Below are 20,178 nucleotides of genomic sequence, written 5' to 3' on the forward strand. Positions count from 1 at the left end.
GCACTGTGCTTGCACTCTCCCAAGTATTGCTGTAATACATTGCTGCTTCCTCACTGACGAGACGGCGCAGGTGCTAATCCAGACTTGTGTCATCATCTCCCGCCTGGACTACTGCAACTCACTACTTGCCGGAGCCCTGGCGTCGGCCATCAGACCTCTGGAGCTTGTCCAGTAAGCTGCAGCTCGCCTGGTGTTCAATCACCCCAAGTTCTCCCACACAACTTCCCCTCTCCGTTCTCTACACTGGCTAACTGTAAGAGCTCGCATTCAGTTTAAGACTATGGTGCTAGCCTACAGGGGAGTCAAAGGAACAGCTCCTTCCTATATCCAGGCCATGGTCAAGCCCAACACCCCCGCCCGACCACTTTGCTCTGCTGCTTCGGGGCGATTGGTTGCCCCGTCGCACAGAGGTCCCTGCGGCCGATCGACCCGGTCGCGGCTGTTTTCTGTCCTGGCCCCACAGTGGTGGAATGAACTTTCTGCGCAGGCTGAAAACTCACCTCTTCAAGAAGGCCTACCCTGAGCCTTCCACTCAGCACTTATGGTATTCATACTAGTTTGTTGCACTTATTGTATTAGTTTGTTTCTGCACTGTACTTTTGCTCTGGTTTATGCTCTTAGATGCTTGTTTAATTAAAAAAGATGTATTTATGACTTCTGGTGACTAGTAGTTCTCTTGAATACCTATGTTGAATACTGTTATTGTAAGGCGCTTTGGATAAAAGCATCTGCTAAATGACTAATGTAAGAAGAACATTCTTGCATTACAATTTTACTCTACAATGAAAAAATTATTTGAAGTACCAAAAGCACTCTAAATTACATGTTTCTTTCAAATGATTTCTTCAGGGCCAAACCTATCCCCTTTTTGCACAGGACATTTGTCCTAAGAGCTACCGTTTTGAGGTATCACCAAGCATGAAATATGATGGCATACCTTCATCCAACTCTAGACCACAGGAGACACTGAGGAGAAGAGGCACAGCATGCTGGACAGGGTTGTAGTTCTGCAAACACCAGCATCACTGTTCTGGGCTCAGCTGCCTCAGTTACCTCCCAGGTTATAATTGCAACACTGTACCTGTTGTCTTTTTTTATTTTATTTTGTATACATCAAGACAGGTTGCTGCCATCTTTAGCCTGACCTGTCATCACATAACAATACACAACTGGGACAGGAGGGGTTTACCTATACATGCTACGCACAAACAGGCACCTTCAGGCTGTAGAATTTGCTTTTGTTCAGTCTTTTACATCCGGATTTCACATAAGCTTCATATAATGTGGTTTTTCAGCTGCTACGGGCATTGCCCTGAAGAATTAACATTGGGGAGCATTGCCAGAGGTAAGTGGAGAGACAGATGTGATGCCTAGCCTGAGGCTGCCTCTCAAGACTTGGATCCTGAGAGGGACAGGCTGGTGCTTCTAGGATTGTCCTCCACTGTGGAGAAGATAAGCCAAGGCAGGAATGCAGACTCAACTATTTCTGCTGAAAATGCAAAGTCCTTGGGCTTGCACAAGTGATGGGACAATAGTGTTCCAGTGAACTGCTCACTCAGCTCAGTTTTATTGCATAATCTTCTAGAGAGGTGTCTGCTGCCATCTGCTATCAAAGTGTCTGAGTGATTTCCTGTGAGGTAGGTTTTAAACCACTTTTCTTTGACATGTTTCAGGCAGGGAGTAAGATAGCCGTGTCCAGGACAAAACTCACTCTTCCTCTCCCTTCAATAGCCATTGCTGGTGCTTCTTGATGTCCTTTTATTGGCGGCTGTTTCTATGCACTGTGCACTTGTGCCATTTTGAATCTAAACCGGAATGGTTCTAGCTCTGATCTCAGCCAACAGGAAGAGTGAATTGCGCGCCATTTCCATTCAGTGTAGTATCACCTAGGCCCCACTACAGTCTAAACTATAGTGGTGCCTGAGTGATGGTACACTCAGAGCTTTATTGCACACAGTTACTTTTTTACATTATGACATAATGTCATTGTTTTATTTATAGATAAGGACATGCAAATATATATTGACCTAATTCAGTGGCATTTTAAAACACCATCTACACTCATTTTGATGGACTAAAGTACTTTTTAAAAGTGATATAAATAGTAAATATATAAGATAGTAAATATCTGATCCCTCCTGATAGCTGACATTGTTACTGTGAAAATGTAGACTATATCACTACAGTGTTCAAAAAGCTTAAGAGCCTGGGAGATTGTAGAGTCTTTGATCTCAATGTACTAGATGACCAATGCATGTTGTTTTGTTGGAGGACATCTGAAGGGTTTTAGGATAATGTATTGTGATTTGGCTATGCAACACAGGGTTGCAAAACAAAATGAAGTTGTAGCCTATTTGTTACACAAGAAAAAATGCATCAGTTTTGCGTTCCTGTAATGCATTTTTTAATTTAATGCAAACAGAGACAATGTCACCTGATTGACAAACAAAGACATTAGATAGAGCAGTTTGAACAGTGGCAGCAACATCACCCTTCCAACATAGATTCTGACTTGTTTGTAATTGCTTACTCAGCTGTCTTGTCATTTAGTGTGTGCTTAGTCTTGGATGCATCTTTATCTCAAAGCTTTTTCAAGCAAATGAGGTGCAAAAATGTACCTAATTTCTCTCAGAACATAACTTTAGGAAACATGAACTTGAGTCAAGTTTACTCAAGACTTGATGAATTTTGGATTTGGACGGGAAATTCTAGAGTACCCGCCGCGCATGCCGATGTAAAGTGTATTACTCTACAAGTTTGGGGAAGTCCAGATCTTTGCATTCAGTCCAAAGCCAAGTCAATGTCAGACCCTTATTTAGTCATTTTGTGTCATCGCTGACAGCTTCATTGAGACTGAAATGTTTACATTTTCAGAATGGTTAGCAATGAGTTGTGGGATTGTCAACACAAAAAGGTGCCACAGACACAAGCGTCCTTTTTTTCGATTGGGAACATTTTTGCGGGAACTCTATTACATACATTTACACTTACAATTTGGACCCTTAAAAAAGAAATTTCGGAGGGTAAATGTGGTGAATTATATAATAATTAGGGACTAAATTCAGACACAACTTGTGTGACTTTGCCTTTGGCTTGTTTTACCTAATTAAATCTGATAGTCTGCACCTGATTTGATCAGTAATTAAGATATTTGTTGTGGCTTAATTCCACTTTGCCTTAATCAGTATTCAGTGCACTGGTCGGGGGCATCCTTTTTCTGACCCTCTTCGTTAAGTCTGCTTTCTATGTATTCTCTGCATTTGCCTCCATCATTACCTGCCATATTACATTACAGTCATTTAGCAGACGCTTTTATCCAAAGCGACTTACAATTCAGAGTCTATCACATTTCTACACCGTAGGCACAACTACGGGAGCAATTTTGGGGTTAAGTGTCTTGCTCAAGGACACATCGACATGCGACTAGTGGAGTCGAGGTTCGAACCGCAGACCCTCTGATTGAAAGACGGCCCTGCTATCCACTTAGCCACAAATGTCAGAGGAATGTTTACACTCATCCACAATGATATTTTATTGGGAAAGTACAGCATTTTCAATAATTTGAGGCCCCTGCTTTACAATTTGCAGAAAAAATATATTCATAACTGTAGTTAACTTTTGTTAGTATTTGTAGTATCAAATAAACAAAAACAATTCAAATGCATCTTGGCAAGACACCAAGACACAAATCTATGACATGACATTTTGTTCATTACAGTAGACAAATGTAATCTACTAACAAGGAGCACATGCATTTAGTTGATTAATCGTATGGCTGTGGAGTGCAAAATGGAAAATATTCGACAAATCAAATTGTATGGGCTAGAAGTGATTTTGAACAAAGTGTTGAGATCTATAAATAACTTGTGCCAAAATGATTGACTGCCATATGCTACAGGCTTTCTATTTCATAATTTAGGTTAAATAAATGTGTGGGGAATATCCAAATTAAAGAGCCCATTTAACTAATTTGCAACATGACATAATGTCCCCTATTAATTTAACAAATTTCACTAATCAAAACAAACAGCTTATTTGCAAACCCATGCATGAGCATGCGAGAGCTCAGGACTCGCATGCTTTTATTTGTTGGCTGTGGTAGGTACTGTGTGTGCGTGTATGTGGACTGGCGACAGTCTGTGTATGTAATGTATGTATGCAATATGTTATTTTGTATTGTTTTAACAGCAGATACTGTATGTTTCCAAGACAAATTTCCTTCGGGACAATAAAGTCTATCTTATCTTATCTACACGCATCTGCAATTTGCAAGCAACAATAAATCTTGAAACGTGTCGCAGCCACCATTTCCATGTAAGCAGTGCTTACAAATGCTTTTTTCTGTGAACCATGAATTGAAATAGCTATGGGTAATACTATCCATTCGCCCACTAGAAATTTGCACGCCACTTCTGTGTTAATACGGAGTGGCGGCCACAAAGGTAAGTAGAGTGGAAAAGGCAGAGCCTGTGATGAGGACTTTGAACACATCGTTGCATGCTCGCACGCAAATATGCTACTCAAAGCTGCTTTACCGTGTGACACGTCTGAGAATATCACACCGAGATAGCTTTCGAAGCGCTGTGCCAGCGGGTCTGATAGCTCATACTCGTGTGATCGTCTTGATGCCTCCTTTACTGGAGGTGGGGCGGAAACGACCAGTGTGTGTTGGAGTTTTTTTTACCTTGAGCATCCAAACGTCATATCCGTTTGTGCAGGTCAATGAGTTGTCATTTGGAGCAGGGTAGGTGAAGAGGAATGTGCTCTTTGAGAAATTTAAATTGATTACATGACATGACGGGCCCTAGCTAAGAGGATCAGTCAGCGGGCATTTGGGTAGGCACGTCTGATTGGTCAGCTATGCTTATGGAAATTTTCAGAGGCCAAATGCATACTCGTGTTTGAGGAGGGAATTGCCCATAGAGTCTAGTACAGGGCAGAGCCTGTGAGAGTTAGAACAGTTGTATTCATTGTTAATTAAAGATAAACCCTTTGGGGAGGAAAAACATGTCAAAGCTGCAACAACTGTTTAGAAGACAAAAAATGACTGTTTCAAATGAATGTTTCTAAATGTGTATCTTTATAACACTATTTATGCGAACGTATGTGCAATTGTGATTTATCTTCTGTCACTCACCGTCTGGTAGGTAATTATGAATTTTATCATGTGGCCCACAGGCATGTTCTGGGTGAGGAATTCTCTCTGGCTGGGTAGGGCTGGCTGGTAGTGGATCTTTGCTGTGGGGAAAACAAAGGTATTGAATCACCATGAATCCCAAAACATGCTCGTTTTAATTCCATTTAATCCACCTTCTCTGTTCTCACTTGATGTACTTTACAATATATAAAACATGTGGGCTTTATTTTTAGAGACAGAGTTAAATAAAAAATAAGTGAAGGCAGACGGCACACGCTGATCCCTCTATTAACCAGGGTGGTTTTATCTTCAATCATTGAGTAGTATTAATGGCCTCGCTTAGAAATCCCCCATGTTCGAATACTACGCTGGCTGTTGCTATGCTGCAGGGTACTAATCACAGCACTTATATCTGTAAAAGCTTCATCTCACTGATGTGAGAGCAGTCAAGGAACTTCATCAGTACTGTTGGAGGTACTGTATGTCACGCGTGCTGAAGAAGCCAGCCAGACTGTTTCCGTGCTTGCTCTGGCAAGTGAAGCGACATCTGGCCAAAAGCCAGGCTTTTAACGAATGAACCACTGGAAGATGTGAAACATCATTTAGAAACTGTCACGAGCCTGTCAGCAACCTCAAAATAAATGCCTTTAATGATAAACAAAATTGATGATCCCAAAGCTGTAAAATTGAAAAGCAGTGACATGATAAGTGGCTCCAAACTAATTTGACATGGTCAGTTAGACGTTCAAATGACAGCACTGTACACGAGACACAAGGCCTGTCAAGTGGTGTCATATCCATAAAGCTGCTTGTTTTGACACCAAAGCCATCTAAGCTGATGGCAGGAAATGCCTTCTACCTCATTATTTAGCAAATAATTGATGGTTAAATGAGACATATTCTGTCACCTTATTCTTTAGAACGCTATGGTGCTCTACTGTGACAACGCTGTCATTCAATCTAAACATGCACTAATCAGCAGTGACGCTTTCGTGGAACTTCAACACAACTCAGCATCGCAGTTAAGTCAGGATGATGTGAATAAGCAGGTTCAAAGGGATGGCAGTTTATATAACGCAAGAAATGAGTGCACACTAATCTGATGCTGTGTGCCCAAAAGGTGGGTAGCTGATGAATAGGGACAGAGTACTGCTTGTAAACAGACATCAGTGACAAAATAAGACTATTGTTATGCATTCTTTCTGGCATCCAGCAAATCCCAGAGTTGTTGAAGGCTTTTACTTTGACTTTTTTTACTTTAAAAGGGGCCACAGGATGGATGCTGAGGATTTCCTCTCTGTCAATAGAGCTCAAAAAGGCGCTCGAAAAATTGCCTCAACTTCAACGTCCAGTGTTTTTTGAATGGGCGTACCTTCAAACTACTCAGGCAAACATACAAAAAGGTGGTACGCATGACTGTCTGATGCTAGATGAACGAGAGAAAATGTAAAAATTCTCCAGCTAATCAGAAGGTCAGAGTGTAGTAGGTCTAAACACTAAAACATGGATTCTTACTGACTTTAGCAATCCCCTGACTGTTTATCCAGTGCCACCAACAGGTTTACATTTGGGGCTTTTAGTGAAATAGACAGACAAATGTGAATTAGCAAATGTTAGCATGCAAACAATAGGTTCTGGCGTCATTTTTGGTTCATTATTAGAGTTGCCATGCTGCTGCGCACGCCTGTGAAAAACTTCTTTGAATGTCCTGGCTGCAGTCCACAGCAGACGAATGATATACTGGTGTTTTATGGGCAAACTATTTGTTAATGAGCAGGAATGTAGCACAACGTGAAAGTGAAAGCACTGCTCTGTTTTAATTTTGGGTAGGAAATGTTGATACAATTTAGTTTTGTTTCAAGGAGATGCACTTAAAATAAGGACCAGTCCTATTGTAATGCAGAGAGTGGAAGTGAAAGCAGTGCTCTCTTTATTTAAATGTGAAAGTGCAATCAAAATATTTTGTCCCTATGAATGAATAATCGTGATGAATAATTGTGATCTAAGTACTGATCAAAATAATCATTCTAGCCACACACACACACACACACACACACACACACACACACACACACACACACACACACACACACACACACACACACACACACACACACACACACACACACACACACACACACACACACACACACACACACACACACACACACACACACAGAAAGAGCATTTATATGGTTCTATCACTTGCATTTTTAAATGTGAACAGCAGCAAAAAAATTGTATTCAATAACAACCTATTTATTATTAGTTGTTTTTTTAATCTTATGAACAATTTCTATGATGGCAATCAGTATCCTGAGCCATTTTTGTCAAAAAAATCCCTGCTTTATAATTTGACCGCAATGGATGAAACCTCCAAGTCAAAAGAGGAGAGGGTTCATCTTGGATCAGACATGGAGTACAGCAAGTTTCCCCTAAAGGATGGTGACACTCTCCTCACCCATCTCTGAACTGAAGTACTCTCATTTGACACTTTATCAGACGGCTTTTTGCATCAACCTGTCATCTTTGGAAAACAGCAGCAGGCTCAAGGACGTCTATTGGCGCCGGGGCAATCTGTGCGACTGCTGGTTCCTGACCCTTTGCACTGACTTTTAAGGACACTGCTTGCCCCAGAGTGATTTCCTTTTAGTCTTTTCACTGTCGTTTTGTCCGTCTTGTTCTTACATTCTCCTTTTGGAATACTGTGGCATTTGAAAAAAAAATCCTTCACTCCAATTTGTGAATGCCTACTGGACAACGTTGACCTTGCTTTCTCAATTTCCTGCGTCACTGACCTGTGCGTTACATCCGTGGTAGCCTTCAGCAAGGGGCTTCAAAATTTCCATTACTCTCTCACTCTGAAGTTTTACCATAGCGCACACGCACTTTCAGTGTCTCTGACAGTCAGAGCGAAGAGGCAAGTAAAACACGGAAAACCACTCAAATCAAGACATGACATCAAAGGGATGATGATTCAGAGATGCAGCTACCAAATGGCAATTTATAAAGAGTGGTGCAAAGAAACTTTAAAAGGTATGAAAATGGCTAAAGCTAGCTAGAGCTGAAGTTTAGTTCATAGCTGTGCCTGCATATACTGTGAAATTGGATCGCCTCTTTCATCCTAAAAAGCCAATAGAGCAGTGCACAGCTTATGATGTAACAGCCTGTTCAGGAGGAGACAAAGCACTTGTATGAAAAACCTTTTGCTAGGTGTGTGGCTGAGAAAATGGTCACGTAATAAGAGAAACAGCCTTTACAGTATACTGTCAATGCTTTGCTTCAAAACAAAGATATAAGAACCTATTATAACTCTAGAAGGTAAATTCAAAAATATGAGGCAATAAAGACAGATGATACCAAAGAAGAAGAAATAAACAGCCTTCATAAATCTTAAGGGCCATCTGAAAAAGGCGGTACTATTCACCAACCACTTAATCCAAACGTTGAAGATGGATTCCTGTATCTGTGGGCACGTTACATCGCAGATCTTTTATTGAATTACGTGCGTAGCCCCTTGACACTTATGGAAATTGAAGGCACGGCAGGAGCAGCAGACACCATCCCCCATCGCTCCATACACGCACTGAAGTTCCAACATTACTTCATAATTGGTGGTCCTGATAAGAATAGACTCAAGGAGGATGACCCTTTTGGCTAAAATTGCCTTCATTAGTTTAGGAATTAATTTAACTGTGGTTCAATATTGGATGACTTTTAATCTCCTATGAATAAACGGCCAACTAAGCGTAGCAGGTGGACCACAAACAGAAGATGCATTTCATTTTGATGTAAGGGTCCTGACAACATTTTTTATCTCAATCAGTTTCTTAGTAAAAGGGATTGGGTACATGAACACATTATAATGCCAGAGAGTCACCGCCGTCAGCCGAAACTGATCTTACCACATCCTCTTGATAATGTTACACAGAAACAGAGCTTGACTTACTGGTCGGTTAGTCTCTCACAGATCAGTATCAGTTGATATTGTGGCCACAAATTACAGTACAGACGTACTAAGAATATGTTTGAAGTAATTCCGAAACAATGTCACCATAACGAAGTATGTCCACCTGAGAGTACTATTAACTTTTATTTATCACAGAGTAAATGTCTTGGTCAAACTTCTTCGATATCCAAATGTAAGAGATCCTGAATAATTCTTGTTGTCTTGACATAATAAAAAAAGATAAATAATCGAACAATACACTGTTCAACATGTATTAATCATCAACAACAGTATTGGCCTCAAAATACCACACAGAAATCACAACTTTAGAAGAGAGTTTATGTTGTGTGTGCGCAACGCTGAACGTTTTTCATAATATATCGCTTTTTAACATTTTCCATTGCTGAACAAAGCCACATGTACGATACTAGCCTGCACACCAACACTTGCTATGTTGCTCACCAGAAGAGATGCAAAACACACAGATAGCTTAATTCATTTCCACAGAGTTATTTTCAGCGAGATAGGAATCGTATTGCGTTAGCTATCTTCCCAATCACTTCAGCTCTTACTTAATGCTTAATCCCTAAATGAGGCTCCATTAGTTTCATTCACAGCACAGCAAATCCGTGGCCTAGAATCCCGACTCAAAGTGTCACTTGGCAAATCAGTGCTAATGCACTGCTAACCTGTTTTTCTACTAGTGCGAACAAGCCTGTGGACTAAACTGTGAGTGGCAGATGTAATAGTTTCCTCACCACTGCCCAAGCCTGCTGTCATTACTGCAGCTCCTCCTCCATTAGAAGATAAATTGCAACATCACATAGTGTTGCTTGGCTGCCTGTCAAGTTCACTCGCAGTCAGATGAAATCCCCCTTTTAGTCAGGTACAACGACTTTTTGCAAGAGACGTCAAGAACTTTGGCTTCACCCACTTAACAATAAATATCCTTGCACATGCCAACACAGACACAAATGTGCACACAGACAGACAGTTGGCTCTGCAAGGAACTCCCTACTTGATGAAGAGAGACAGAAAAACACATTGAAACTAAATGTTAATTTAGTAACTGCAGAGCTGTCTCTCTAACTACCGCTGAATGTTAGACTGTACACCTAATTGCATTATACTCCAACTGCATGCTTTGAAAGCTTAATTAGTATTTGTACATAATAAATATACATGGGAACCTATTTACTTACTAATATATGCACATACTTCAATCACATCTTCTAAATTCAAAACAACGCATGGCAAAGTTCTCATTTTTCTTGCATGGCAATCTCATATGCAGTGAAACCAAACAGTTCATAAATCATTGAGGTGAGTGAGAGAAGTGGTAACAAAAACGGGAGGGAAAAAAAACCTGCCAGAACTCATTATAAAAGATGGATGGATGAATGGGGAGATAAATCCAGGAGCCAAGAACAGGACAAACGTGATATATTGGGGAACGAACAGCTCATATCCAGCAGTTGCGATTGTGTGTGTGTGTGTGTGTGTGTGTGTGTGTGTGTGTGTGTGTATACACTGGGGGGTGTCTTTTGATGCCAAGCACCTCTTGGACCCAAGAGAGTATTCATTTCTTTGTTCAGTCATCCATCTACCGATTTATTGCATCAAAAGCACGTGACTTCTGAAATAATTAAGAATGTCAGAAACAAACATCTGTAACAAAGGAACTAAATATGAGCGGTTATGGAGCAATGTACTCTATACTGTCCAAGCGAGGAATCGTCTACAGTCACTATCACCATTAAAGCTCTCTCCTTCGCTCCCCCACTAACTGGAAGGCTGCTCAGGTTTATTCACCTCCAGGAAATTAAAACAAAACATGTCACACAGATGACTTCAAGCAGCAGTCCTCCCTTTAATTTATCCCAGAGGTGACGTCTCAATCACTGGCCTGACTTTGGCTCTTGAAAGTCCCTGTCAATTTACCCGCACTGATTTAAGGCCAAAGCGTGGCCCAGTGGCATCCGAGCCAGAGCAATCCATGCTGCATAATTCAACATCGCTTTCAAACCTGTCTCATTAAGGATCCTGGCTATGGTCCATGGCTATGAGTATGAGGATTTGAGTGACAGATCTGTTGCCAGCTTAGTACATACAGGCACAGACCCAGTGTAAAGCCCAGCTTCAGATTCCGCTTCGGCCCCTTCAAAACCTGGCAAGAACTAGCTTCGGCTCCAGCCTTGGCATCAACCAGCACGACTCCTGTCTTGGTGTGTGTCACGTACACGTGACAAGCACCAGCCAGACTGCAAACATTAAATCAACTCCAAGTCACTGCTATGTTACCCACCAATTGAGTTTGGAATGCAGGGATTCTATTTTCTGAACCAAGAAAAAACAAGAGAAAAAGAAGTGGATTCTACTCAGTGGATTGTATACGTTTCCTCAAACTCACCGCCGCAACATGGAAAATGGATTTGCATTCAAATCGACACATATTGCTGTAACGTTTGCCGTTAATTAAAAAGACCTTGCGGTCTGATTTTCAAAATGGCATGGTTTTTAAAGGCTATTATTTGGTGCAATTACAACTTTTTGGCTCTTGAGAACAGTTTACTGTCAGGGTCCATTTTTTCCTCGGTTATGACGTGTTTGTCACTTTCAACTTCCCACTGCCTACCATAACGAATGTCAAGTTAGGCCCCAGTAAAAGTTTTGGCCTTAACTTTCGCTCTGGTTCAAAATCCAATCCAGGCAATTCCTCAGCCCATAGCCCGACCTCAGAACAAATCGACTTCAACCGAAGTGACTGTCACATGCCAGAGCCAAAACGATTTCGGGAAATCAAAGTCTGTATCGGCATGGATGCACAGTTTACCACATTTGACTGACGTAGTAGTGAGGGGAGGATATTTGCCTTCCGCATCAGTGAGAATTTAATTTAGCGAGTCGACGGAGGTGGGAGACGCACACTGACCTGCCAAATGAGGGGGGCAGGTGACAATCACAGCTCTGCACAGGAAGGTGTTGGTCGTGGTGGTCACCCTGGCCCACTCAGCATCCTGTCGAAACGCATAAACAGAAACACAGCTTTATTTGATAAGCAAGCTGCACAGATTTGTTAGTACATACAAATATGGTATGCACAAACTGAATTTAAGTTAATTACTTTACATCACTTCTTTACAGTATATTTTAAGCATCTCACTCTGCATATCTGAAATTACTTTGGCTAAATGTTTATATCTTCACTGCCAAATTCGGCATTTCTGTAAACCATTAATGCCAGTGTTTTATAATATGTCTATACATTAACCTTGAGCCTGTGATACACAGTATATACAGACACACTACAGTAGTCATGTGTCAGTAGTATCATGTAACAGTGAAGCAAAAATAGTTTTCTATATATTTATACATGAGGCATAGTTCTGTGAATCAAACTGATTTCATTCCATTAGATTGTGTTTTGTATTTTTATGGATGTTGTAGTAATTTAAACGTGGTAAAATCAACTTAAATGACATTGTGACGGCAAAATGTTCTACTGTATATATCACTGTGTTTTTGAATCACTGCAGAGCTCCTGTGTGCTTGCTCCCTTGGTCTCACATGCACTTAACTTAAGCCTCTGGTGATAATTAAAACTCACCCACCACAGAACATTACTGTGCAACATAGAAAGCACTTATCCTCTGAGATTGTAAAACAGCTATATATTTTTGGATGCTGAAAATTTGAAATTACATTTACTGCATTTTTTTTGTCTTGACTGGCTCCTGAGTAACGTTAGGATTATTAAAAAATGTATTTTTATACACACACAGTAAAGCATTGATATCGTCCAGCACCACTGTAACCACCTTCAAAGCAGAGACTAAAGGTATCCCAGCTTTCCCTATTTGGACAAGCTCTCCTCAATGTCCTAAAGAAGCCAGAATACTGATTTTATATGTTTTGATTTGTATGTGTTATTGCCTTGCAGCAAGAAGGTCCTTGGTATGAAGCCCACCCGGCCAACTGTGTGAGGTTTGCATGTGCTCCTGGTGCCTATGTGGGTTTCTTCTGGGTGCTCCAGTTTAGCTTAGGATGGACTGGAAACTGAACATTTCCTGTAGCTGTGAATGTGAGTGTCTGTCAATATGTGTTAGCCCTTGACAGACATGACTAAATGTCAACGGTGTGCCCTCCCTGTCACCCAATGCATGCTGGGACCGGCTAAAGCCTCCTGTGAATCTGCCCATGCTACTTATTTTCTTCCTTATCTCATCCGTGTTCATATTATTACTGTTTAGTACTTGGGAGTAGGACTGCACTTAGTGATTATTTTCAATATTGATTAATTTGATTATTATTTCAGGTAATTGATTAATTGATTTATTATTTAGTACCTACAATGTAGGGCCGGAATCAACAATTATTTTCATTATGGATTAATTTGCAGACATTTTTGGAATTATTTAATTGTAATCACGATTTGAAGAACAAAAGGCGCCTTCTTGAGCAGTCTAAAATCCAATGATAAATTTCACTCGCTGAAAACCATCTGAGAGGCTAAACCCTGTGACTTTTGTGGCATTTTTGCCCCACAAATATTTTAAACAATAAATGACTCAGATAGTCGACGATTGTTTTTCTGTTGATCCACTAATTCATTAATTTACAAATGTTTCCGCTCTAATTAACCCCAGAGTCTGGGGTGACATCTTCAATCTGCTTATGTCCTGCAGAAGTAAATTTATCGTGATACAAATCAGAAAAACACAAAATACTCTCCTTTAAAGAGGCTGCAACCAGTTCATTCTTGGCATTTTTTTCTTGGTGATAGACATAATTGCCAAATCGATAATCGTTTCAGCTCTACTTTGGAGCATATTAGAAGATGTAGTCCTCTAACTGATTTTGGTATTCTATTTAGTATTCTATAGTCTAAAATCCAGCAATCCCATTGGATATTGTATCATCCAGTTATCAATATTCTATGCTCTAACAAACAACACATACATAATCAGCAAGAATAAACAATACTTCAAGGCAAAGCTCTCCACTTAAGAGTGCATGGAGCCTTCTTGATCTCTCAGCTGTGGATAAGGAAGACAGTCAAGCAGAACAGACCGTGCCCTCACAGGAGACGGCCTATTTCCCCGCTGTGGAAGCCGTTATCTCTGTGTCGCGCCTCATCAAACCCTGAGTGAGATGTTACTGTACTCTACCTGCCATATGGCCGTCACAGCAGAACCCAGCCGGACATTCTTCCACCCGACACGTTCTGCCAGACACTGTGAAAGTTGTTGGGTGCCTCCCTGTGGAGAGACAGAAACTACACCATTGATACCCGGGGTGGGCAGAGTGCTTGATGTTTAAGGGTTTCTTCAGCCAAATCATTAAAACAGAAACTCCTTGTGGTGTCTAGCCAGCCATGCAGATAATTCAGTTATTTGAGCCATTTGTATATGGACCTGCCTCATATGAGACATGCTGACATCCCAATGCAATAAAACATTTTATTTATTCTGGCGCAATGAGAAATGTCGGTTAAAATAAATCCTCATCAGCAACATCATTTTCTGGAAACAATGTCCTGGTTATTCTGCAGTGAATAGTCAGTGGGAACTTTTTTCTTCCCATGGTTCAAAATAACAGTTTTTTAATGTGATAAGCGTATGAAAATTCCTAAAAACAGGAAAAATAAAAGCCAAACGTAAGCTTGAATTTGAAGTATAAAGGAGAAATACACACAAAGAGTCCTGACTTTAATCTAGATTTTCAGATAAAATGCATTCAAAATGATTGAAGGAATAAGTACAACAACAACTGAGGAAGCTCCTTATATTTGATGCCGCTTCTTACTGCATCTGTGGTGTTGCCATGCTCACAGTGCTACTTTTAATAATTCCCTCAGGGCACAGCTGAAATGCCGAAATAAGAAAATTGCTGGAGATAAATATGAGGGGAGAAAATCTGCTATTACACAGGTTTGTAACTAGAAAAGCATTGTTACAATTTTCTTTTTCTTCCCCTTTTGGCCTTCAGCCATTTCACACTCCACCACTCTGTGGAGAGAGAAGGTTTAGAAGCAATGGCTCAAACATAGAAAGGCATTGAACCAGCTAAACAAAACCACAACTCCAAGTGTTCCAGCTATGCCAATCGATGATGCGTCTGGGATGAACAAAGGCTCTGCGTTTGTTAAGACAGGGCTCGTACAAGATGTTCTGACTCTGTTGAGGGATCATTTTTTACAAGGACATTTTATTAAAGGAGAGAAGAAAGCCACTGGGGTCTTTGTTTTTGAAAAAGCTCTCACGTCAACAATATGGAGTTTGTGGAAGGATATCAGCTGTGTACCTTTATCTTGAGCTCTTGCGCAGAACCTGGAGTGCTTTCCAGCAGTGGCAGTACCCCTCCAGCTGCTGCAGCATACATGAGGAAGAACAGGAAGGACATCTGCGATGGCTCCATGCCAAAGACAGATCTGCTACACAGACCCATCTCTTCTTGTAGCTCTGGCAGATGAACGAAGACATACTGTAGCTCTCACACATGCAGTAATTATATGCATTCCCATACCATATCAGTGTCCTGCCAAGGTGTGAACCATTACATAGCTAACCCCTATACACTGAAATTCCTTAGCAAATAAAAGATGGACTGGCATGAAATTTGGTACGGACTTTCAACATTTCCAGAGGATGAACGCTAATGTCTTTCTATCCGTGACAATGTATGCAATACTTAGTTGATGACCAGCAAAATGTATGACATTCTTATTAGCCTCAGCTGTACTTTGTGTTTTGTAAGTTAATTATGGAGTTGTTTTCCGATCTTTATTCTTAATATATATATATATATATATATATATATATATATAAAGTAAAGCAAGGGAGTGTGAGGAGAAGGGCTGGAGCGCAGGAAAGCTGTGCAAGCAACAATATGTCTGTGTGCGAGCATACAGTTTGAGCAGAAGCAGTGCAAATCCAAGAGCTAGCAAGGGAACATTTGAGTGCAAGGACAGGGTTCTCCATAATCAATAAGTCATCCTCTTTCAAATAAAAAAAAATTGCATAGTTGATTTGCATGGTAGCAAATATTAGCATGCTACTACACTAAGCTAAGCTGGTGACCAACATTACACCTGACATAGTGTGAGCTTGTTAGCATGTCAACTGCTACTATATGAACTGTTTATGTAAACATTACTCCACCATATTTTTACATATCAAATAGCTGTTTGCTTCTGTATCATTAAGAATGTTAAATACAGCTCCTTTAAGGATCAGAGACACATTTTTGACCTCAACTATTATATATCTTCATCTTTTTGATGCCTGTAGACTCAAAATTGTTCCGTAAAAATATATAAATACTGTATATGGAACACTGTATCAAGAGTCACTAACTTTGGTGAACATGCTCTATTGAAGGAAATAGATTGTGCAATAGCTAAAGCAACTTTTAAACATACCTGCAGTCCAAGCATGTTGCTTAATGTATGAATGCAGGGTCATACTGTCCAGTTCAACAGCGTTGGGAGTCCTCCAAGGATCCTGGACGCATACTGTGGCACACAGTCTGTCAATCTGAGTGCAAAGTACAGTTACAACACACCCACACATGATGCTTTACCATAAGAAAAGAATCATCTCATTGATACAGGAAAAAATGAAGAGTAGTTGAAAAAACATGATCAAGCATGATTCTGTCAGGGCTTTCCCCGCACATTTTCTGCTTCCCACTCCTACTCTAAGCACGTATCCTGGGCAGGACATTTTGTGGTACTTTGTTGTGTGATTAATATATGCTTGTTGTATTAATCTGAAAGCACACAGCATTATACATGTAAAATACCATTACCACAACCATTTAGGACTGCTTATTGATTCCCAGAATGGTGAGGATATTGTTCAATAAAGCGGATTATAGAAAGATATTGTCGTAAAAGCTGGCCTCTAAAGACATAGTGTATATCTGCTGATATGCTGTATATCATCTTGTTATCATCATGCAACAAGTAATTAATTAAATCATTCCACTAGGAGTTATTTGGCTGATTCATATCATTTCTAAGAATTTGGGAGGAAAGCCATGATTGAACAAAGTCGGAAGTACAGAATATTGCTGTGCAAGTCTGCTTGCCTCACCTTCCACAGGAGCTGGGTGAGGTCCAGTAGCACCACTGGGGATAGAGCAGGGATACTCGTTCTGTAGGTGCGAACTTTGGCACCTGGCCCTCCCGTGTGGTGAACCTTCTTGCCAATATTGAATTGCGGGAACGTCTCTAAGCCCAGCTCCTTTATGAGCTCCAGGATGTGCGTTTGGGTGCTGGAAAAGAAAAGAAGCCACTTTATATATGTTTAGGTTTACAGTGTTTGAGGATTTGGTGTAGGGTTTTAACACTTTCAGCTGATACATAATCAGAAATGCATTTATTCTGAGTTAAGAGAAGTATGCTTGAGAATATAACATTGCTTGAGCAACTGGGAAAAAAATATACATGCCAAAGTGTGAAGTGACATGGAGCACCTGCAAGATGCAAGTCATCAAAGTGCTCCTGAACAACGCACTTCACACATTCTCTAGTTGAGCTGTGCTATTTCCAACAGTTGACTACATGTTGTAGTCCACCAGTTAGCAACTATACAAATATGTAAGCAATGGTAACTTTAATCAAAGCAGTTTGTTTCTTTGATGTTGTAAGGTTTTTGCAGAAAATAAAGGGCTGGACCCAAATGCAGGGAGACTCGGGGAAACGGAGGGTTGGATAATTGTGGGTTTAATTGTAACAAAAAACTATTCAACACAAAAACGTGTGAATCACAAGTCCATGAAAATAAAACATCCAAAGGAACAGGGAACACTGCAAAGGGGAGCAGACGCGAAACATACCGGGAGGAAATGGCAGGCAGACGACAGACGGACGAACACTGAGCCAAGGGACACACATGGTTTAAATACACAGGGAAGGTGCAGGTGATTAGACACAGCAGGTTTCAATTAAGGGTGGGGCAGACGATCACGAGAGGAACAGAGAGGCACAGAAAGTGAAGTGAAGCAGACTGAGGAGGTGCAGCTGATTGAATGCAGCAGTGTCTAATTAGGGGAAGGGCAGACCCTCACAGGGGTAAGACACAGACAAAAGCAGGAAATAAAGTGCAAGACACGGAACATCTCAATAAAACCGAATAAATAACTAAATCAAAACATAAATCGTGACAGATGTGGTCTGAATCATGACTGAAATTTCTCTTATAATGTGACTGTACAATAATCCCACAAATGTAGGAGAAATGTGACACTTTTGAGATAGGCTGGTAGATGCTATGCATGATTGTGGCCCACTTGATATTGAAAACAGACACATTACTAAGGCTGATAGGCAAAAACCTAAAAAGAGAAGCAAGCTTAAATGCTTGTTAGGTTCTGAAAAGATACAAAAATGTTGTGTTATTTTCTACATTGCTCACATACTCTGTAGTGCTTCTTGATTTGGACCTCCATTACCTGTTACCACTACAGCTACCATCCCTTGGGTTCACAGGAAAGATATATTATTTATTATTTAAATTATCTTACAAAAAACAATCATGTTATGCATCAATTAGCACAGGTATCAGAAAAAACGAATTACAGTAAAAAGCTTGTATATCAGCAGACCTGCAGCAGGCATATTGTAATCAAAGGCCTTGAGACAGTACAGCACCAGCCTACAAGCACAACATTGAGCAATTATTTTCGGATTTAATTATATAAGCTCTGTACTAGTCATGAAATCCTTGAATCTCTCTTTGACTCATTAGACATCTTTTCAGCTTTTTTTTTTAAAGTAATCTTTTTTTTTTAAAAGACGTTCAGATAATGGGCAGTTATGTGCACCTTATTTGTTTCTTTGAGTGACGTCAATATTAGGATGAGTAGGATTTCGATAAAAACAATGTCAATCATCAACTTATTATCAATTTATGACCCACTAGGACTGTGTGGCTGCGTTTGTATCTGCCCTCTACCTGTGTTCCTCCTTTATATTAATTTAGCCGTGTTCGGTAAGTTTCTGACGTCAACCTTATTGAAAAGGTAGCAACCAGGTGCTAGATCACAAGCATGCATCTAACAAAAGCTAACAAAATGGCGGACAGCAGCAAAGACAAAACATGAATATAACCACGAAAAACTACAAGTGAACTAAGTTGTTTCTTATGAGCACCATAACCCTCGTTAAGCCCAGGAGGAGGGGCCAACTTTGAATGTTATGTTTCCAAACCGCAACCAATAAATCATTGTGCCTCAACTACTCAAAATCTTCTACATGTCTGGATTCAATCTTAGCTTGCATTCAGTCGGCAGGCTCAACCCCAGAACCTGAACCATGTGAAAATGCTAACCACTGTTTTATCTCTGTGTCTGGTGGAACTGTTCTGCATTTCAATTGCTACAAAATGCTTTTCAGTGTCATAAACAAAACAAAAAATTCAAAACTGCAGAATTTTCCTCTGTTTTTGTCAACTAGAAAATCCCTGTAAGACATAATTATACAATCAAATAATAAATATCCTTGTGATCTTAACGAGGTGACTGCTACATTGATGTGATGTGTGATTATTCCTCTAGTTTTTGATCAACCTTACCTTCCTACCCACTGCCCCCCAAAGTCCCAGCGATCAACACCATTGGCTGCTGGTATTTCAGTGGTCACTGTGCGACCTCCCACCCGATCTGCATGGCACACCAGAGATGATTTAGTTAGAGACAATATCATAGCTAAAGAATCCAGTAAATTACCCTGATTTCAGCTTACCCATTGCTTTGAATTTTTACAAACCTTTTCCTTCCAGTATCAGTATTTTCAACTTGGCATTCCTTTTTCTGAGCAAATGAGCTGCGCTCAGTCCAGATAGTCCTGCGCCAACAATAATAACGTCCCACATTTCTGCAGTCATAGTCGAGCTCAAGTGACTAGGAAACAGAAATCCAACTTGTTTTCCCTTTTCTTCTCCGTATCAATCGGGTTATCTTGCAAAACCAGGGCTGCTTTCATAAAAGTGCACTTTGGAACTGGGAACAACTGAGCTTGTGACCTACTTGGCAGAGAATTGGCAGTGTAAACTGAAACTCCAGCAGTGAAAGCTAGGAGAAGGCTTCA

The 20,178-nt window shown here is 40.4% G+C and overlaps 1 protein-coding gene across 1 annotated transcript in view; it reads right to left on the reverse strand.

Annotated features, from left to right (window-relative positions):
* Positions 1 to 19,975, reverse strand: part of LOC142935246 (putative flavin-containing monoamine oxidase A) — a 35,465-nt gene extending 15,490 nt beyond the window's left edge. Inside the window, exons 1-8 of the mRNA XM_076079461.1 lie at positions 19,858 to 19,975; positions 19,664 to 19,751; positions 17,183 to 17,363; positions 16,507 to 16,621; positions 15,390 to 15,547; positions 14,255 to 14,344; positions 12,019 to 12,103; positions 5,138 to 5,238 (exon numbers count right to left, since the gene is read on the reverse strand). Of these exons, the coding sequence (XP_075935576.1) occupies positions 5,138 to 5,238; positions 12,019 to 12,103; positions 14,255 to 14,344; positions 15,390 to 15,547; positions 16,507 to 16,621; positions 17,183 to 17,363; positions 19,664 to 19,751; positions 19,858 to 19,975 (936 nt within the window). The remainder of the gene's footprint in view (positions 1 to 5,137; positions 5,239 to 12,018; positions 12,104 to 14,254; positions 14,345 to 15,389; positions 15,548 to 16,506; positions 16,622 to 17,182; positions 17,364 to 19,663; positions 19,752 to 19,857) is intronic.
* Positions 19,976 to 20,178: the final 203 nt, after the last annotated feature.

This window comes from Anarhichas minor, unplaced genomic scaffold (genome assembly GCF_050575085.1).
Source record: "Anarhichas minor isolate MPS153535 unplaced genomic scaffold, ASM5057508v1 ptg000073l, whole genome shotgun sequence".
Lineage (NCBI taxonomy): Eukaryota > Metazoa > Chordata > Actinopteri > Perciformes > Anarhichadidae > Anarhichas > Anarhichas minor.